At 33.6% G+C, this 23,499-nt stretch overlaps 1 protein-coding gene across 7 annotated transcripts in view; it reads right to left on the reverse strand.

Annotated features, from left to right (window-relative positions):
* Positions 1 to 23,499, reverse strand: part of LOC145241414 (uncharacterized) — a 607,975-nt gene that overhangs the window by 41,306 nt on the left and 543,170 nt on the right. For all 7 annotated transcript variants that reach the window (XM_080104346.1, XM_080104342.1, XM_080104349.1 and 4 more), the window contains 3 exons: positions 21,358 to 21,449; positions 14,309 to 14,406; positions 9,489 to 9,606 (listed from right to left, as the gene is read on the reverse strand). In XM_080104346.1, coding sequence (XP_079960472.1) covers positions 9,489 to 9,606; positions 14,309 to 14,406; positions 21,358 to 21,449 — 308 coding nt within the window. The remainder of the gene's footprint in view (positions 1 to 9,488; positions 9,607 to 14,308; positions 14,407 to 21,357; positions 21,450 to 23,499) is intronic.

Genomic DNA, 23,499 nt, shown 5'->3' on the forward strand with positions numbered 1-23,499 from the left:
ATATATATACACACGCACACACAATATATATACACACACACACATATATACACACGCACACACACATATATATACACACGCACACACACATATATATACACACGCACACACACACATAAAGGAACAAACCGTATTATGTGTTCATCAACGTTTCGTCTTTATTTCGAGACTTCCTCTGGATGTCTCGAAATAAAGACGAAACGTTGATGAACACATAATACGGTTTGTTCCTTTTTATTTTCTCTATTTTGTCGGAATACTATTTCCATTATTTTCATCATCATCATATATATATGCTGGTAGCATATTTTGCGAGAATGATAAATACATATATATATATCATCATCATCATCATCATCATCGGCGGTCACTCGTGTCCGAGTAAGACTGTCCTCCGTTGTGGCTTCTCACATATATATATATATATATATATATATATATATATATATATATATATATATATATACTAGCAAAAGTACCCGTCGTTGACTGGGTTCAAAAACAGCCTACAGAAACAGACTCTGATTTATGAAAGTATGATAGGTTATGAAAAGGAAGGGTTGTAATGAGATAGCTTCAAATTTCGGGGTATCAAAACCGAAGCAAAATATGATGAAAGTAAAAATAAAATGGATAAACACCATAATTTATTATACCATACCTGCTCACACTGAAATACTTATCACAATATTCTGTGGATCTATATAAAAAAAACCTTGTTAAACTTTGTGACATATTTCCATTCTATGGAGGTCAGGTGCGAATGAACACCTCATAATTTTATTATACCATATTTCTTCAAACTGAAACATAATTATCAAAGTATACTTACGCAGATAGATATGAAAAGTCTTTATTAAAGTTTGTGCCTCTTTCAATTCTATGGAGGCCATGCGCGAACGCAGACCCCACAATTTTATTATACCATCCCTATTTAAGATACATCTATATCAAAAACACTTGTAAACGTTCTTTTTTAATTTTAAAATTTTTTATTTCCATACTTTGTGGACCAGACGCGAACGCAGACCCCACAATTTTAATGAACCACCGTTCTGCCAGATCAAACATACCCATTCCTGTGTCTCGATATATCTATCATTATATGTAATCAGTTTTTTTTAAATAGTCAACCATATAGGAACCTATTCGCGACCAGACACAGACATTCAGCTATATATATATATATATATATATATATATATATATATATATATATATATATATATATATATATATATTAGATAGATAGATAGATAGATAGATAGATAGATAGATAACATTTTTATACGTTTCAGGTTGATTCCAAAACAAAATAAAACTCAATATTCAATATTGAAAGCTTTAAAAAGTTATTTTTTAAATTTAAATTTTAATACATGTATAAATAAATAAAATTACAAATCAAAGTTATATATAGTACTCGCAAAAATCTGCCCCCGCTGGTAGCATATTTTGCGAGAATGATAAAATGGTAAACGAATATACACCACACTAATCGAAGAGAATGTAATGAATTATTATTCTGAACATTACCCGTCTTCCAAAAGAAGTAGATGATGCTTTGGCAGATGTTACCATGGCAACAGGACAGGTTTAGTAATCCTATGAGGATTCTATTATGAGAAACGAATATACTGCTTTCAAAAGAAATGGAAAAGTTTGTGAGAATCTCACCCCAATGATATCATGAAACGGAACATATAACAAAAGGAGGAAGTAAGAATTTACAGGCATATTCTATAATTGAAACTTTTCCATCCAATCCGTGCCAAAAAAGTTGTTTCAGTTGATCATTACAATTTTTAATTTGAAAGTTTTTCCATGTAATGTAACTGTAGTTATTTTTGCCATCAAATGTTATTTATTCTTAAATGATGCTTTTGTTTTCTGGTTGTTTTTTTTTTAGTTCTAACCAAAGTCGGCTTTCAATTTTTTTATGCAGTTTGAAGATTTTATGATCGATAAATCTGAATCACATTTGAATATTTATATTGTTCTTACTTGTATGAACTTTATATTTTCTACTTCGCCACTTTTAAAAATTTTTTGATAAAGCTGTATTTTATTTTCTACTCTGCACGGTGTACTTTTGTCTTCCATACGATTGCAATTAAAACACTTTTTCGTTTTCTAAATATACTAGCTTGTGTGTCCGGGGTTGCCCGGGTGTTTGGAGGTGTGTGTTGAGCAAAAAAAAAAAAATGGTAGTATGCAAGCAGGCTCGAACCCGCGATGCGAAGTTGGAACAGAAAATGAAAGAAAATCTGACGTCTTATCTCTACTCCATGACGCGACCGGATATTCAGAACGTTAAAATTAAGCAAAATCAATCCAACCGATACTATGACTTGAAAAAATCGACCCCTTGTAGAAAATTGCCCAATGCAATTGCCTGCAACCGAAACATTGTTTAGGAAACAGATTCATTTCCTTTCATTTATCAAATTTAGATGCAGAATTAATTTTCTTTTTTTTTTTTTTTTGTTTTGCGAATTTTTTAATGTGTGACACTCCAATTTGTTCAATGTCTTTTGAATCTTAGCGAACGCTAAAAACATTGTCAGTCTTTTGCGATATATTGGCGTGTTGATCTATGTCCATTCATTAGTTTATTAAGAACATTTTTTGATTTCCGCATCTGTATTCGATACTAAATCTTGTGTTAAGAATTTAAAATTGTTAGCACTCAATTCCGACAACTTGGAAGCATCGTTTACCAGGCCATAATATTTACTAAAGAAAATCCGAATAACAAGAAATGTTACGTAAGAATGACCTGCCTAGATTTTTAAAGCAGATATGATGACCACCGAAGTACATAAAAAAAACGCATTATCGAACCACTGTTAAGAGCTCAAGGAAAATGGGCGCTCCCCAATAGTTGAGTGGAAAATAGTACGCCAAGCCAGCACACGTAGAAACTTAGATAACGCGTGTAGACTATGTTTAAATAAAAAATTGGCTATCCCAAATTTTAAAGAAGCTCAAAATTTATTAAACTGCAAGAGTAAAATAGCAAATGTATACACAAAATAAATTTTACTTTAGCAAAACAAATAAATGAATAAAAATAGATAATAATAATAATAATAATAATAATAATAATAATAATAATAATAATAAATAGATAATAATAATAATAATAATAAAATAGATAATAATAATAATAATAAAAATAATAATAATGATAAATAGATAATAATAACAATAATAATAATAATAATAATAATAAAAATAAAATAATAACAATAACAGTAATAATAATAACAATACTAATGCTAATAATAATAACAATAATAACAATAATAATAATAATAAATGAATAAACAAATAAATAAAATAGTATGAAATAAAATGTAAGCGAAAAAACATCTTAATTAAAATAACTTCAACATAAAAAGGAAATTCATTCTGGCAAAAATAAACAAAGAAAGAGATCACCCAGAGATCAAGTAACACTTTGCCTGCTAAACGCGCGCCCGTTGACTGAGATAAATGAGTGTGTGAATAAGAAAGACTCTGATTGTCTAACAAACCTAGTACCACAAGAATATATAAAAACACGACATAACACCGATCCCATGTAATAGCCTGACGAATACCCATGAGGATGGAACGCGGAAAATTCTGTGCAGCTTAATTGCCATATATATCTTCAAAACTTACAACATAGCTCCACTTACGTATTGAGCACTGTCGAAGTAAATACTGAAAATAGATACATAAAATTTTATGTATCTTAGTTTTCGTTGCCAGTTTTGGGTGTGTCATAAATCCATGTTATTTTAGTTGACATATATATAATATATATATATATATATATATATATATATATATATATATATATATATATATATATATATATATATATATGAACAAATGATTAATAAAACATGTTAAAAACATCTTGAAAAAGAGTTAAAAACATATTTAATCTTAAAAAGGAAGCACAAGATAAGTGGATAGTCCTTAATCCGCGGAGTTTCGAAGAAATACTCTCTTTATATATATATATATATATATATATATATATATATATATATATATATATATATATATATATATATTAGTCGTAGCTTTTCAGAGATTTTTCTCATTCGTAGAATTCTTAACCATTTAGCAAAAGAAAAAATAAGTTCATTCCAACTTATTTTCGTGATCTGAGAACAAAAAAACGTCGACAGACTTTTTTTGTGTGTTTTTTCTTCGCGGTCAAACGACTTAAATTTCAAAACCTTGACTTGAAAACTGTTTCGTCCTACTCAGAAACGACGATTTCTTTATTATTATTATTATTATTATTATTATTATTATTATTATTATTATTATTATTATTATTATTATGTTTTTCTTCACGAGTATTTTCTTTTTCACAGGCTAGACACTGTTTGCTTGCTAAAAATCCAGTTTCATTGTAACTTTTCGCTCTATTTGAGTCTCCAAAGTTTTTGAGGGCATCTTATTAACTTTTTTAGAGCTACACTCTTTTGTACTGTTTTAGTCATTAGTTTTACTTTTTACTTAAACTTGTTCTCCAAAACCCCATTCTTTTAATCATTTTCTGAACAAAAAGAAAAACCCCATTCTTTTAATCATTTTCTGAACAAAAAGAAAACCCCCATTCTTTTAATCATTTTCTGAACAAAAAGAAAAACCCCATTCTTTTAATCATTTTCTGAACAAAAAGAAAAACCCCATTCTTTTAATCATTTTCTGAACAAAAAGAAAAACCATTACGCTATTTTCACATAATTCCATTGAAAAAATGTTTTCCTGATATTTTTATGTTTTACATAAGAGCTCCACGGGCCTGATCTAATACTTTGGAAGGCCAGATCTGGCCCACAAGTCATAGTTGTAAGAACCCTGTTCTATTATTATGATTAACTATTATCAAGAGCATACCGCCAAAGCTATTTATTAAAAAAATATAACACTCCAATTATAATAATGGTTATATTGTATCCGACATAAATCCAAGTTTTCGTTGCCAGTATTGTGTGTGCCATAAGTCCGTGTTATTTTAACTGACCTAATGAGTCGAATTCCTTGTTGCCAGTGTTGTGCGACATATGTTTAGATTATGTTAATCTGAACATATTTGAGTACCGTGTTGTTAGTATTGTGTGACATACATTCACATCCTCGTCACCAGTGTTTTATCGTTAAAAAGCTTATAATAAATAAGGCACCATGGTAATATACTAACAAGAGCATATTTACAGGAGTATAGAATAGTATGTTACAGAAAGACTGCATTCAATGCTATGACTTCATCCTATACCGATGAGTGTTTTAACAATCCATTTGAACTATATTCATAATCTGTAGAAGAGCATCTACTCCTGAAATAAGATTATTATCACACCATAACATACATAAAACACACGTGATGCATTATCACAAAAATACCGAATTCAAAATGAGTCGTGAGCGCTTCATTTTGGTGAGTTTGATTTCACCCAAATTAAAAACCGACCTAGCGTCTAACTTTGTATTCGCAGCCCTTTACGACAACCGGTGATGCTCAGCTCAGTGGATAGACGCCAACGAAGCTCCACGATACTCCTCGATGCCAGAGTTGCACGAAAAGAAGGTCATGCTGACTGTTTGGCGGTCTGCGACCAATCTCATCCATTAGCTTCTTGAATGTATACGAAATCATTACGGCGGATAAATACTGTCAACAAATGAACGAAATGCATCAGAAACTTCGACAGCAACAATCAGCATTAGTCAATAAAAAAAAGCCCAATTCTCCTCCACGACAATGTCCGACTGTACGTTGCTAAACCGACCCTGCAAAAGTTGAACGAATTGGGCTACGCAACTCTGCCTCATCCACCATACTCTTCAGATCTCCCATCTACAGTCTACCACTTTTTCAAGCATCTCGACAACTTTCTGTGTAAAAAAATGCTTCAAAAACTTAAGCCGTATCAAAAACACCTTCATCTACTTCATCGCCTCCAGAAGATTTTTACGTTGTTGCTATAAATACACTTGTTTTGCGTTGTCAAAAGTATTTTGATTCTGGTGGTGCTTATTTTGATCAATAATATTTTGTTAGAACCGAAATATGTTCATCTGAATTGAAAAGTTATGAACCGTAAAGACTTTGTCAACCCGATAGTATTTTTTCATTCAAGCAACCTTTCATAAAAACAGCATAAACCTGTTTAATTATGCCTGTTAAACGTTTTCTTTTCGATTTTACAATGACCTGTCTTGTGTTAAAACAAACAAAAAAAAATGATGAATCTTCCGTATGTATCACTTGCGCTTTCGATTCCTTGTCGAATCATAACAAGGTAGCAAAGTGAGTGAAAAATAAATGGAGAAAAGAGAAAACTTTGAAAAGTAGCAGAGAAACGAACATGTTAAGCCAGTTATACGACGCTTTTATACTGTTCTCGAAAAGATTGTAATGCCATATATATATATATATATATATATAGTAATTTATAAAATATATATGGCGATTAAGCTACACTGAATATTCGGCGTTTCATCCACTCTAGGATTCCTCAGGCTTATATAAATTACTAACTAGCTCTACCTACGTATTGAGCACTTTTGAAGTAAATACTTAAAGTTTTCGCATAAATCTATACTTTCGTATATTAATTTTATGTGAGTAAATGAAGTAGCTATATATATATATATATATATATATATATATATATATATATATATATATATATATATATATACGCACACACAGTATACGACATTAAAAATTGGTAACAAAATACAGTACAGTATATAATACACATGTATCCGTAAGGCGGGACAAATTCCGTAACTAGGAGCCAGAAAAATATCGTATTCCACATCGTAATGTGAAAAAAAAAAAAAAAAAAAAAAAAAAAAAAACAGTATCCAAGGGCCACCGTATCCCGGGGTTATACTGTATTTATATATAGTAATAAGTTTTGAAAATATATATGGCAATCAAGCTCCACAGAATTTTCCACTTTCATCCTTGTGAGTATTCGTCATGGGATTAATGTTACCACATTTTTTTTTTTTTTTAATATTTACATGGTGCTGAGTCTGTTAGCTAATCAGATTCTTTGTTATTTACACATTCATTTATCTCAGCCAATAGGCGCGCATTTATCAGGCAGAGGTTCACTTCATCACTTTCTTTGCTCGTTTTTGGAGAGAATAGAGCCATCATCATCATCGTGACCTTGTTTTAATCGGAATGTGTCCCGCTTGTGTTTTTGTTTATACTAGTTTATTTGTTTATTAATTATTATTGTTTTTGTTGTTATTATCCTTCTTCTTAGTCTTATTAATATTATCATTATTGTTATTAATATTGAAAGCTTATGAAAACTATCTCGTTATGATTCATATCCTAAGTAATTGAGAGAGTTAACTTCCTTACACATATTGTATGCATTATGTCTACATTGATTAACTTTAGATACAGCGAAACACGTTTACGTATATATATATATATATATATATATATATATATATATATATATATATATATATATATATATATATATATATATAAGTGAACGTGTCTGTCTGTGTGTATGTGTACATTTCCCTACGCAATAATTCTGTCAATTTTAAGTCTACAGACTCGGAATTTGATATACAGGGTACTGAGATTTAGGGAAATTTTTGTAATCCATTTTCGACCAGAAATTTGGTTGTTAAGGGGTCAAAGTACAACGATTTTACCTTTGAGAACTTTACTAAACTCCTCCGACAATTTTGGAGTATAAACACTTGAAAGTTTAGATATAGGTTCCTTGGACATTGATCTAACTTAATAACTTGATTTGAACTCCAAACAATAAATGTAAAGGGGTCATAATAGGGGTCAAAATTTAAAAAATTTTTACCTCTGCGGTCTTTACCAAATTACTCAGACAATTTCTGGTATGAACATTTGAAATTTTACATAAAGGGTATTCAGAGATAGGGTAAGCTTTTTAATCGGTTTGGGTCGAAAATTTTTAGTTACCGATATATAAATGTATGCATGTATGTATGTTTACATATCTGCCTAAAACTTTCGACAGAGGCGACGGATTTTTACAAGATCAGGATCGTTTTGAAGACGGCCTTTCAGAAGACAAATATCGAAAAATTGGGTAAAAACATTAATATCTTCACCTTCAACTGGGCACTTTTCTACGGGGGGGGGCTCGCTTTTTTTCGCCGATATTTTCGAAAGTAATCCTCTCCTTTCGATTGTCTAGCCTTAATTAAAACCTACGTCATCTCCGGTTTGGCGGTGGTCGTAACAACAAAGGCGTCAGATTTTTTCCCCCGTTCTTTTCCTCCTTTGCGGTACGGGTTCGAGCTTGCCTTCCTACTACCACTTTTTTTTTTTTTTTTTTTGCTCAACATACACCTCCAAACACTCGGGCAACGCCGGGCTGAAATGCTAGTGTATATATATATATATATATATATATATATATATATATATATATATATATATATATATATATATATATATATATATATATATATATCGCAATCATGAAGGGAATTCATGATTAAAAATGTTTAAAATAAAGTTAACGGGGTGAAGTGAAGAAAAAAAAAACAATTGGGGAGTCAGCTGACCGGTTTCGCCCTCGCTTTTTCAAAGCTGTATCGAGGGGTTTGTTATGGAGATGAAAGAAAACTTCACATCATATCATAACAAATCCCTCGATACAGCTTTGATAAAGCGAGGGCGACACCGGTCAGCTGACTCCCCAATTGTTTTTTTTTCTTTTCTTCTCTTCACTCCGTTAACTTTATTTCAAACGTTGACTTTATTTTAAACGTTATTAATCTTGAATTTAAGTCTTCCCTTCATGATTGCAATATATATATATATATATATATATATATATATATATATATATATATATATATATATATATATATATATATGTGTGTGTGTGTGTGTGTGTGTGTGTGTGTGTGTAGCAATATATATATATATATATATATGTGTGTGTGTAGCAATATATATATATATATATATATATGTGTGTGTAGCAATATATATATATATATATATGTGTGTGTGTAGCAATATATATATATATATATATGTGTGTGTGTAGCAATATATATATATATATATATATATATATGTGTGTGTAGCAATATATATATATATATATATATATATGTGTGTAGCAATATATATATATATATATATATATATATATATATATATATATGTGTAGCAATATATATATATATGTGTGTAGCAATATATATATATATATATATATATATATATATATATGTGTAGCAATATATATATATATATATATATGTGTGTAGCAAAATATATATATATATATATATATATATATGTGTGTAGCAATATATATATATATATATATATATATATATATATATATATATATATATATATATATATATATATATATATATATTGCTACACACATAATATTAAAGAAAAACAAGAAAGTAAATCTGGCAGTTACCTCAATCACGGCTAAGTTTCCATCAGCCAAGCCAGCAAAAACTGTAAAATCTTTTTCCTTTCGGAGGAAGTTTAAGCTAAGTACTGCATCGTGAACACGTAATTCCCACAGTTGTTTTCTGTTTTAGGAGAATATAGAAAAACAAAAACAAAAAATAAAAAAACATAATTTAATTCCGAGAAAATGTTAGAGAAAAACAAAGAAAAATACATGTTTATTGAATTAAGCTTTGGGACTAATTAAGCGTTAGTACAAACATTAAATTGTATTTCTTTTATCTTGGTAACATTTGCTGTACTATTTTAAATACATTTGTCGGTGAGCGTCGCCTTCAGTTCCAAATTTTTTGTCATCTTTCAGAATTCGAATCTTACACTAGTTAGTTGATTTTTTTTTTTTTTTTTGGTCTACAGCATTCTAATTAATTCCTAGCCGGTATCAATCATCATCATAAACATGAATTTTTAAATAAAAAGAACGGATGAAAAATAATTAATAGATTTTCTACAAATCTTGGCTAATAACATCGCAGAAAAGTTGAAAAACTCGGCATATACAGGTATTTCAGTAATAAGGTGATGTCATAATTTAGCAGCCTTGTTGGGGATGATCTCCCTTTAATAAGAACTCTCCAGTGTAAGTTTATCCCTTTTTTATAAAAACATTCTAGTCTTTAGATATTTATACATATTTGTCTATGCTTGTACGATTTATTATGGCCTGAACATAGCTTCATAAGCTTTATCGCATTCCCGTGTTTTAAAAATGATAACACGCTAACCCTCCCTAACAGTCGTTACCTTGCAATATTTTTTGGCTGATCCCAAAAATTCTTTAAAATCAGGTGTAAGTCTAGTATAGGACTGCTAGTACATCTCACCTATAGTGGATATAATTTTGTAATTGAATTATTTCTTAATAGGATTCTAAAAAAAGTTATTTGTGAGGTGAGATTCTAATTTGGGCAGAGGGAGAGAGCTAAGCAGTTTCCAAAACGTGCAATATTTTGATAGATGAGGATTTGCTGAGAATTTTAAAGTCAGTTTTAATGACTTTCTATTTGACAGTCTCAATGCTTCCAAATTCTTTAAAAATTTTAACCCAGAAAGTAATTCATTGTTATTTTTCTATTATTAAAAACAATTAAAGTGGCTGTCTTTTTCTATTTGTGTCTTTTTTGTGTCTTTTTTATTTGTGTATGTTTTTTTTTTACAAGAAAGACATTACTTATCAAAGTCCGGAAGTTATTCAAGGATAAGCGTTAATGAGTGTATGGTGATGAAAATTAGGTAGAAATTGACTATTTAAGGTACAACAAAAATTTATTTATATTGGACTTGAATATAACCATGTATTAGTTAGCTGGAAAGCAGGCTAGCAGAACAGAGTTCCACAGACGGGCAACTCTAGGAAAAAGCTTTGTTCATGGAACTTGCTTTTAGATTAGGCAAGATAAGAGTGAAGGAAATTATTGATAGTGGTTATAGATAGACGAATATTTTTGTAAAAGTTAGAAAATGGGGGTGTCATAGATTGAAGCTCTGACGAGTACTTGCCATGAAAATAGCGACAGAGCAGAGACAGGCTCACAACGCCTGTTCTGTGGGAAAGAGGTTGTAGGGAGGAGAAAAGGCATCCCCTATCAGATTTTGAAGCCGATTTTGAACTCTGTCAAGGTAGGATGGGGTGCTTCATGTAGCTCCTTCCCAGATGTGGCAATAGTACTCCATTTTAGGGCGTATCGGGTAGAGGATCGCGTTGGGAGTGAGATAGCTTCTGGAGCAGTAGAATGTGAACCATTTTTCCAACAACTTTGGAAACTAATTTGATGCAAGTCTTCAATTTCAGGTCAGCAGTGAAGGTCAGGCCCAGAAGTTTGTCAAAGCAAGGTGCTTCTTTGAAACTAGAGTCATTCATATGAACTGGGGCCAACTGAGAATCAGAGTGCTGGTGGTGAAAAGATAGAAGCTTAGTTTTGTATGCATTAAAATTAACCAGCCACCTTTTGCCCCACTGCACTACACACTCAAAGTCGGAGAAGAGAAACTCAGAGAGATCTTAAGTATTGCTATAGATGAGAGTGTTGTCTGCATATGTGTTGACAAATAAACGTAGATACATTCACTGATCCTATGTGACATTACAGTCAGTACATTAGTTGTAGATCTTGCAAAATGGAAACCATATTGCTTGTCACTAAGTAAGTTGTTTTTGCTGAAGTGGTTGACAATTTCTATTTAGCATGGATTCAAGTAACTTACTCATGAGTAGGGCTATGAGAAGAGAATATTTTCATTATTTTGACTCCCGAGTATATATCAGTTAATATCTTATATGTTTTTAGATAAAGTGATGTGGTTCTCGATTGATTAACTGTGTCTAATTGTGTTGGATATATGCTCGAGAGTCAAAACAACGTTAAGAATATTATCTTGTCCTACTCATGACACACAGAAAGCTAATCGGCCTGTATTGAGAGCCAGAAGATCCATCTCCAGTATTTTAAATACTGGTCAGATTAGTGAGGTTTTTTTAAGATGTTGGGAAACATTTCTCCTTTAGGCATCAATTGAACACCTTTGCAAGAATAGGTGTCAGCTCTTTTTAGTACTATGACTAGAATATTGTAAACAGCAGTTGCTTTGCTGGCATCAAGGTTCTCGATGAGTATAGCAACATCACAAACAGATATGTAGATGTCATTCAGATTATCAGTCGTGGAAGAAAATTTTGAGAAGTAGGTGACTGATCACATAGGGTTAAGTTTGATGCAATATTTTTAGCAAAGAGTTTGGCTTTGTTAGACGCTGACGAAATTACCTCAGGCCTTTTTTTTTTATTAATTTTATTTATTGTGGACCATTATCTCATCTTTTTCTTAATTGTTTAATGACGCTTCCGACAACAATTCCTCTGACCTTCGTCAGGTGGTAATCCTACCCAAAGCTGGCCAGAGGTTTACTTGGCCAAAACGTGGTGAGACAACAACAACTACGGAAGGCAGTAATTACAGTGGATACAGTCAGTAGATTCAGAGTTCCTATGTGTCGCGATTACCATCTGACGAAGGCCAGAGGAATAGTTGGTCGAAACGTCGTAAAACAACTAAAAAAAGATGAGGATAATGGTCCGCAATAAATAAAATAAAAAACAAAAACAATACTCATCTCAATAATGAATTCCAATTAAATAAAATTTAAGGCATGTTGATGATGGTCAGGATAAAGACCTTGTTTGTTATTCGCCATAACTCATGGGAACCAAACCTCTGTTCATCTACTTTGGATTTGATGGACTGAGCATATGACTCTCTCGCATTTTTTTTTATAATCCTTTTCCTGTAATTACTGACAGTCCTAAAGGCGACTTTAGTTTCAAAACATCTATTACGTTGAAAGCAATTCAAGTGGTGGTTTCTGTGAACAATCATGGCAGTACATTAAGACGTGTACTAAGACTGGCTGTTCAGTTTCTGTTGGAATTTTTTGGAGGGTATATAGTTGTCTATGCCGATAGCTAACCAACCAATCAAGTCAGATGCTCTATCAGACGCATCATTTTTAAACATGGAGCATGGGGCAGTTCTGATATGAACATTCGGAAACTGCCTCAGTTAGTCATCGAGCACTGTCCGGTTGAGAGGAATATTTAGGGCTCTGTTATATTTTGTTTTTTATCTTTATTGAAACAACCGAGTGATCAGAAGATTCTAGTGGAGACAGAACTGAGGATGAGCACAGTTCAGGGCATGTCGTTAGACAAAAAATCTAGAAGACTTGCAAATTGTCTACCAGTATTGGGCACTGGAGTGAGTTTTCTTTTTAACAATCTGTGTTAAGTTACAAGCAAGGGAGAAATCATGACAAAATCTTCCTTCGTCATCTGTTATGTTTGTACGAATTAGCCATTCAACATTTTTGAACGTTGAAATCTTTATAGACGTGAATATTGGCTTAGGGATGAGCAGATAGAGTATGATCAATTTGCTTAGCAGTACTCTCAACTTGGCCTCCGGTCCAAGATCAAGGTGTAGTATGTGTCCGTCAGATGCTACACTTCAATTTCTTGTTCTCTATCAGTGAAGGAGAAATCCTTCACGACTGAGACAATTTTTATTTTTGTTCCTTTTCTCCGCATTAAAAAACGACCCTGGTGCCTAACTCTGTCCTCATGGAGAGACATTGTAAATAGGTACTCCATCATGTGGAGTACCTATTTGTGTGGACAGTAGAAGGCAAATATAAATGCTGTGCTGTGAGTAAATGTTACTCTAAAGCACATGTTGGGATGTTTAGGGTCTTCTTTTGATATATCCCTGCCACAGGAAAAAGCTATCCCTGATGTAAGCACATATTCCACGTCTATGGCGATCCTGAGGGTCAGATATAGATGTGAAGTTAGAATAGCTTTTGATAGAGACGTCTGCTAAGGAACTAAGCGAGTTAATGCTAATTTCACACAATAACAACATGTCAGAGTTAGACTCCCGTAATTGGATTTTAATCTCTGGAAGGTTGAAACGTAGACTTTTAATGTTAGAGAAGGAGACCTTGCATTTCTAGGAAAAAAACTTGTTCATGGAATATGCGTTTAGATTTAGACACAGATAGAGAGTGGGGGGAAATTGTTAATAATGGCTGTAGCTAGTCGAGTTTTTCGTGTGAATTTGAAAAGCGAGCTTTATTCTCATTTTGAATGTGAGAACAATTCCTCTTTGAGTTTGGCCGGTATTAATTCGGCATGAAAGATAATAAAAAAAAGTATTCTAATGAAATTCAACCTTGTCATAGATGAGAGAGACACTTATTAGTAGTACTTACCTCGATTCTATGTCATACGCATACAGTAGACAAGATAAGGTACCAAACATGAAAATTTGACTATTTACAGCTTGAGCACACAACACTCGAGTATCAAACTGTCAAAAAATAAAAATAAATAAAATAAGGAAATAAATTAGTTTATAACATTTGAAAAAAAAAAAAAAAATGATAAAAAATAATATTATAAATTAATGTCAATATTTTGTCTGATTCAGATACAATTACTGATTCTGATTATTTTTAAATTTCTAAATGTTTAGTTATAGAATTGTTTTTGCATTTTTTTTTTTTTAGATAAGGATAGATAATTTGTATTCTCTGCATTATTTGGACTACTGCTCTTATATCCGGTGTTATTTTCACAACGGTTTCAGTTAATGTAATCTCCAACTTTCTTCAGGTATCCCTTGTCGAACTCAGGAATCTGCAATTTCGAATGATCTGAGTTCGACAAGAAACACCTGAAGATCAGAGGTTACATTTACTAAAACGTTGTGAGAATAACACTCAAGACGAGAACAGTAGTCCGAATAATACAAATAAATATAGATATAGAATTGTTTTGTAATTTTTTTTAATTGCTGTGATAACCATGTAATGTGCACATATATTTAAAATCCCCCCATTTTAAAAATTTTGTCTTTGCAATATTTTTATTTTTAAAGTAAGTTAATAATTAGTCTATATTTTTTTTAATTAGCTATTGCTAAAACGGGATCCTGGCCGAAAATTAAATAACATTTTGGGCAATGGTGAATAAAAGGAAAGCCTAACTTTCAAACACACTGGAAGTTGGCACCTGCGTCTCTAAATTCACAGTCTCGATACACTTTCCAAATATATTTTATGTTTTTTTGTCACCCCATTATACTAAGATATATAAAAATACGTAAACTTTTTTATCAATTATTTTTTAATCGCATATATATATATATATATAAAACATTAACATAATTAAACATAGTTAAAACTGTAAAAAATATGAAATATTCATAGTTTTTTCATGTTTCTGTAAATAAATATAATTTGAAAATATCTAAATAGTTTAACAAAATATATAACATTAACTTAAATAAACAGAGTTATTTGAAAAGATATACAATTAAAAACTTTTTTGAATTGATAAAAAAAAGTTTATGTATTTTATATATTTTTATTAGAAGGGCGTGAAAAAATAAGTATCGAAAATTGTATCGATTCTGTGCTTCCATACTTAAATTGAGAGATGCTGGTGCCAACTTTTTTTTTTTTTTTTTTTTTTTTTTACAAAGGCATCACCACATTATCAAGGCCCAGAGGCCACTCAAGGATAACGGTTAAAGAGTGTACAGTAGAAGTTGGTCAATATAGTAATCATTAGTAATGAAAATTTGGTAAATTTAATAACTTATATGGAACGGCTCATCAAGAACTTATTTACCTTAGACTTGAACACAACCATATTGTAGTCAGCCGGAAAGCAGGAAAACGGAAGACAATTCCACAGGCGTGCAGTTCTAAGAAAGAAGCTTTGTTCATGGAATCTATGTTTAGGTTTAGGCACAGATAAAGAGTGGGGGAAATTATTGATAGTGTTTACAGCTAGACGAGTGTTTCTTGTGAAAGTTTGGCGAGGGGGGACCATAGATTGAAGCTCAGTTGAACACTTTCCATGAAAATAACGATACATCAGAGACAAACTCGCAACATCTCTTCTGTGAGATAGAGGTTGTAAGGAGGAGAAAAGGACATCTCCTACGAGGCTACGAAGTCTATTTTGAACTCTATCAAGGCAGGACAAGTCCTTTCTAGCAGCTCCTGCCCAGATGTGGCAACAGTATTCCATCCTTGGACGTACCTGGCTCTTATATAGATAGAGAATAGCATCAGCAGTGAGATATCTACTGGATCGATAGAAAGATCCCACCATTTTTCCAGCGGCCTTGGCAACAGATTTGATATACGTGTTCCATTTAAGATCAGGAGTAATGGTCAAGCCCAGAAGCTTGTCAAAACTTGAGGCCTCCTGAAGACGAGAGCCATTCATTTCAATTGATGACAAATGTGGATTAAAATGTTGATGATGTAAAGAGAGAAGCTTGGTTTTAGATGCATTAAAAGTAACCAGCCACTCCTTTCCCCATTGTACTACATGCTCAAGATCAGAGGAGAGAGAATTGGAGAGTACTTGCTCGTTTACTGTCTTAGATGTGGTACCATAAATGGTAGTGTCGTCAGCATAAATGTCTACAAATGATGTAAGGATATGATTTGGAAGATCATTAATGTAGATCAGGAAAAGAGTTGGGCCCAGGATGGATCCCTGAGGGACACCGGCATTAATACTGTGAGCTTCTGATTTTTGCCCCTCAACTACTACTCTTATGAACCTATCAGAAAGAAATGATTTAATAATTGAGAAGACTTTTCCAGCTATACCATAGCTAGCGATCTTATGAAGTAAACCTTTATGCCATACCCTATCAAAGGCTTTAGATATGTCAAGAGCAATTGCCCTAGAAAGATTGCCACCGTCGAGAGATTTGCTAATCCTATGCGATATAACTGTAAGGACATCTGCTGTAGATCTAGCAGAACGGAAACCATATTGAGTGTCACTAAGAAGGTTATTTTTGTTGAGATGTTTGATTACTTCTGTATTTAACACAGATTCTAGCAACTTACTCATGACGCACAGGAGACTTATTGGCCTGTACTGAGAGGGGGATGAGCGATCACCTGAATTCTTAAATACAGGGCATACTGATGAGATTTTCCAGGGAGATGGGAAACTATTCTCCTTAAGACAACGTTTAAACAGTTTTGTAAGTATGGGCGCTAGTTCAGGTTGAAGTTTTTTGAGTACTATAATTGGAATACCATCAGGGCCAGTTGCTTTACTGGAATCAAGGTTTTTGATTAGCTTGGCAACATCACGTACAGATATACGTATATCACATAGCGTGTTTTCTGATACAGGAGGAAATATTGGGGGTTGGCGGTCTTGGTCGCAAAGGGTAGAATTAGCTGCAAAGTTCTTGACAAAGAGTTTGGCTTTGTCTGATGCTGATGAGATTACCTCAGGTCCATTGATAATAGTTGGGATGGAGCACACGCTTCTGTTCAGGATTCTGTTTGCTATTTGCCAAAACTGGTGGGAACCAAGCCGCTGCTCAGCTACTTTGGACTTAACAGATTGAGCATACAACTCTCTTGCGTTCCTTATTACTTTCTTGCAATGGTTGCTGGCAGTCCTGAAAACGGCTTTAGTTTCCATACATCTATTACGTTTGAAGCAGTGGAAAAAGTGATTTCTGTGCGCAATGGCAGCAGCACATTCTGGAGAGAACCATGGCTGGCTGTTAGGTTTTTGCTGAAACTTTTTAGAGGGTATGAAATGGTCAATACCTACAATTAACCATTCAGTTAGGTCTAATACTATAGAGGACACATCCTTTTTAAACATGGAATGCAGAGGTAGATCAGATATAAATGTACGGAAGCTATCCCAGTCAGCCTTAGTGTATCGATATACTGTACGATGAAGTGGTACATCTGGGGACTTATTACATTTCATTTTTATCTTAATTGATACAACAGAGTGGTCGGAAGATCCAAGAGGCGACAGAACAGAAACTGAACATAGTTCAGGGCAAGTTGTGAGAAAAAGGTCTAGTAGGCTCGAATACTGGCCGTCATTATCGGGCACACGGGTAGGTTCCTGAACAATCTGAGTGAGGTCATAGGCAATGGAGAAATCATGACAGAACCTCCCCTCATCATCGGTCTTGTTTGAGTGGGTCAACCATTCGATGTTGTGAACATTGAAGTCTCCACATACGTGAATGTTAGCTGAAGGATAAGTAGAAAGGACTTGGTCAATTTTCTCAGATATGCTTTGAAAGATAGTAACTCCGCTGTTGTGGGGGCGATAGAGAGTAAATATAAATGCAGTAGTGTGAGCTAAAGCAACCCGGAAGCACATATAGGGTAAGTTAGGATCTTCCCTGGAGATGTCCCTCCCACATGGAAAGCTATCTTTAATATAGGCACATATTCCATGCCCATGGCGATCTTGGGGGTCAGATTTAGAAGTTAAGTTAGAGTATCCTGTAATTGCAAACTCATCTAGGGAAATAGCCTGTCCAATGCCAGTTTCACTTAAAAATAAAAGGTCTGGTTTAGTCTCCTGTAATTGGGTTTCAACCTTTGGAAGGTTAGAACGTAGACCCCTGATGTTGGAGAAGGAGACATGGTAGTAGGGGTCTACGTTGGAAGTTGGAGAACCGGGTTTAATCGTGTATTTTTTCTTGAAACTTGTCATGATGAAATTTTGGAATTTGTGGACTAGGTCGACAGATTTACTTAGAGCAGGACAGAGAGGGGAAACTAAGAGAGAAAAAGAAACGAAGAATTTTTTTTTTTTGTACCACATGATAAGGTAAAGCCGTAACAATTACCCACTAGTATGGCATCGAGAGGCCCCACCAGAAGCTACTGCATGGTCCAGATTCCATTCACCAAATGGCAATACAGCAGCCCCAGTACTTTGCACCTGCTGATAGGACAGCCTCCTTAGTGGTTAATCCAAGGTTCGGGTCCCTGACTATCAGGCGGATAACGTCAGCCCAGACAAAACGTTTACCTCCAGCACCCTTACTAGTGACATGGCTACAAGGATAGACATAGAAACAGAAAATTTCCACCAACTCTGCCAACTGTTCGCGCAAAAATACTGCCAACCTAGAAAACAGCTTTTTCTTCTCCCTTTGTCAGAAAAATCACTCATTTAAAAAATGAGGACTGAGGGACAAATAAGAAGAAGCGAGAGTAACAGGAGCTGCCGATAACGCATCCACAATGCGTTTTCTACTCTCCATTAAAAAAAAAAAAAAAATAAATAAATAAAAAATAAAAAATAACTATTAAGTATTGTACTTAATAAAAGTCCAACGGACCTGTTTAAGGGAAAGTATGGTGATAGATTCCCCTCCCACGAACTAAAAATGAGTACAATTAGGTAATCTATTTTTGCAATCAACTCGGTAGATAAATAAACATTTATGGACGAGAGAAAAAAAAAAAAAAAAAAAAAAAAGAAGCTAGCATTTAATACAACAGAAATACATAAATTAAATACTGAAATAAAATGTAGTTATTAATATTTGAATCTTAAAATAAAAAGTGCGAATTAGTAGAGAAAAAAATCACTTATCACAACAACGCATTCCGTCTCCAAACTAGTGAAGAATTTAACTTTTAATAGCGTTCAGAAGATTTTTTTTTTTTTTTTTTAAATTAACCGTTAAGAGAAAGCGTGATTTTATTCTGAACTTTTAACTAATCACGTTTTAAGCAACTTATGATATAAAACAAAATCGGATGGGGGGGGGGTTCTTCCGAAGTTAGTTGGTGACGTTATAAGTAATTGCGAGATAAGATGGCTTTCGGTGTGTTTGAAAGTTAGGGTCTCCCTTTATTCACCATTACCACATTTGTCAACTTACCATTTTTAAAATTGTTTTAAAAACTCAATAGATCTTTAATTACCTCATTATTTGTCAATCAATTTTACAGGGAAAACATTTGAGAGGTATTAGTTTTAAAAATGTACTTATATAATGTACAAATGAAATTATACGCTCAGTCCGGTAAATTACCGGAACACCCACTTTAATCCGGAAATTACCGGAACACCCACTTTATAACTGGAAATTTAGAAATTCGAAAAGAATCAAAATCGGCAATTGCATTGAAAGAATCAGAATCGGCAATTGTATTGTAAAATATCAAAATCATTAAAGGAAACACTCAGAGAATGCCAAATGTTGGCACGTTTTATGTTTTTCCATTACTGATCCTGCTATAAATCTACAAACGTTTGAAGCTCGACAGAAAATGCGTGGCACGCTCAGATGCTTATTTCCATAAGGTAAGAGTTTTAATTGCTTATTGCAACATCATCATTAGTAAGAAGAACAAAAGTCAGCCATAAGATTATTTTATTTACCTGAAGGTGGTTAGACATAAGGTCAGGTGTGATTTTTGAAAAGATTTTGATCAGCATGCCCTAGCCTACAACAAATGCCCGAGTAGCATCGTCGGCCTTCTCTGGTAGGGTCGCCTCAGGCGATTAGCAATAAACTAACTGTTGTGACCCTAGGAAAGGATAATAAAGAAAGACTCGAATAACGAGTTTAGGTAGAAAAGAATATATTGTATAAGAAAGTGAATACAAAGAAATGGTTGTCAGCATTTTCCGATTGTTAGTTAGCTTGTAGTCTTGCATGGGGTCGCGATAATTCCCCACGAGAGTATTAGACTGAGTTTTTATAATGATTAGAAGAGTCTATTATGAGTGAATGGGTAAGTCTCCATAACAATAACCTCTCCTCTAAGGGGAGGTAAAGTTGGGGAGGTTGAACGTCCTGTGACTGAACAAAACCATGACTTAACCACTATCGTAATGATGTCAAGAATATTTCCCTGACTGGTAGAAATACACCTACTTAAGCTGTGCTACAGCTTAACAACGTAATGATGCATCCAAATTTTATCCATATCATATGAACTAGTGTCGGGACGATTAATTGGAAGCGCAATCGGGAATCAGAAAAATCGGAACTTTTTAGGGCATTCATTATGTACGAGAAAATATCTGCACATTTAACATGTGTTTTACGGTAATCAGCAAAAAATAGCAACTTTGTAGTTAAATATTTAGAGATTTTTAAAGAATCAGAATCAGTAATTGTATCAGAATGAGGAATTTAGTATGGAATCGGAAAAATATTGGAATCGGGAAAAATATTGGAATCGTCCCATCACTTGTATGAACTATTCCAGAATGCCGGGAAAATGTTGATAACTCAAAGATTATTTCTCGGTGAAATTTTCTCATGTAGGTTATTGTAATCAAAGAGCAGGAAAATTGATAAACCAAATTTTGAAAAGAATTGGATATTGAAATACCGTCCAAATTTAGACCGTGACCGAAATTTTCAAGGTCAAGGGCAAAGGTCAATTAATCTTTCATTCTTTGTTATATTGTTGTGCATTTTGCTTACCTTGATCGGCAACTCGTACATTATCCCCTCTTTGCATTTCACTTCAAACACAATCGTGTAACTTTGTTTGCCATAGCAAAACCAGGCATTTCCTGAAACACACCAAGAGAAAATTAATCAATACTTGCGCAGGTGAAAGAAAGAAGAATGAAAACCTAGCAATCACACATAAATAGTTAATGATCATACGAGGTTAATCTGTCAACTAGAACAGAACAGTTCACGCGTACAGGCAAACGCAATCGCGAAACACCAAGGAATAAACATGTGAAAGTGTTGTATAGGGGTCCTATTAGAAGGCAGAATATATGAAAGAAGAGTTCATACCTTTCTTATTATAGGTCGGCGTCTTCTTCCGTGTCAATCACAGTTGTTGTGTGTAAAATGAAATATACATGTATGCCAGTTTACAATAGACAATAAAACATATTTGAATCTGGACGAGTGTCTCTAAGGGATCACACGTACAACCGTTTATATTATACTAGCGAGGGGTACCCGGCGTTGCCCGGGTGTTTGGAGGTGTGTGTGAAAACTCCGGGGGTGGGGGGTGGGTGGGGGTTAAAAAAGTAAGTATGAGGATCGAACCCGAACCCTTGAGGCAAAGGTTGTAATTTAAAGTGTGAAAAAAAAAAGTGCGACGTTAACGATTGCCCCACCGCGAGATGTTAAGGGAAACACGTTTGAATTTATTTAATTACTTGAATTTAGCAGGTGCCCGTTTTAATGAGTTAATGAGGTCAAGTTTGACTGCGAGATAGTATTCATTTACTGCTGAACGCCCCCCCCCCAAGATGTTATAGGAAAAAGACTAACCCACATGCGGCGAGCGACAAATGTTGAATATTTATCTTCCCGAAATCGAGCAAATTAAATAGACAGGCGAGCTTCGTTGTTAACTGTGAGATATTACGATTTATATGTGATATAAAAAGTTTTAAAAAGTTGTGAAGCGAGCGGCCGCTTCTCTGAAAAAAACCTTTTGTAGACACACAGAAAAAGCGAACACACACATACATACATACATACATACATTTTCGCTTTTATATTTATAGATATATATTTTTATTCGAGTTGTCTCATGTTTCCCCAGGAGTCTGCCTTATGTGTCTACATATTCTTTTGTCTTTCAGCTTCCGCTTCTAGGCTGAGTTGGAGCAGGTTCTTTCACATCCCACTGGTTTGCCGAAAACTCCTAGACTGATCTAAAACATCTTGTTTTCTCTTTTCTGGTGACGTAGCCGATTAAAGGACCCATCTCCTTAATGTGACCCCCGGTCACCTATCTAAATGTGGTGTGATCAATGTCACTTACCAATTATTGTTTTGGATTTCTAAATTCTTATGTTTATAGCTAACTACAGCTAAATCTATAAACATATCACTTAACTATTTACGTAATTAACTTTCAGCTAAATTTATTTTACCAAAACAATATTTCTCTTCTTAGCCTAGCAAGGTCACTGGAGTTGTCCGGAATCAGTGTTTCTTGGGAAGCTCTATACAACAAAAGAAGGAAGCTTATTCTAGAGAAAAACAACAACCATTATCAGCGATAAATCAATAATAAACAGCCGTTGTGAGAACATGTATATATGGTATAATCCCACTGACACCTGTTCCTACTAAGTCACCGAAGTTAAGTGACGTCGAGCCTGCTCAGTAGTAGAAGGATGTCGATACTTCCCGACAAGCACCGCAAAGACCTAACGTAATCATCTCACAAGCGACTGGGGATCGCTTGTGAATTTAATATTCGCAGGAAACTTCCTCCTACAGTAAAGCTGGTTCAATCCGCCTAGGGTGAGTTCTGCTTTGGTTTGATTGAGAAAAATGTAAAATGATTTGTAAAAGATTTGCTTCAAAAGAACTGGAATGTATTGTAAATCTGAAGAGACTTGTTATCACTCAGATTCCAGGGAAACATTATCTGGTGTTGTCAGTGAGCGATCATTGATAATGGCTTGTGTTAGAACTTCTAATGAGTAAGTAATAAAACTTTCATAAAACACACACACACAACTGAAAATATAGATGAAATAAACATAGATAAATTTTTCATTGTTATAGAATTTGCGTTTCTTTCGGCCAACTCTTTTTAAGAAGAATCATTTAAGAATAACGCTTTTATTTTGATACTTT

The sequence above is a fragment of the Euprymna scolopes genome, chromosome 20 (assembly GCF_053919585.1).
Source record: "Euprymna scolopes isolate OS-2025 chromosome 20, ASM5391958v1, whole genome shotgun sequence".
NCBI classification, from domain to species: Eukaryota; Metazoa; Mollusca; class Cephalopoda; order Sepiida; family Sepiolidae; genus Euprymna; species Euprymna scolopes.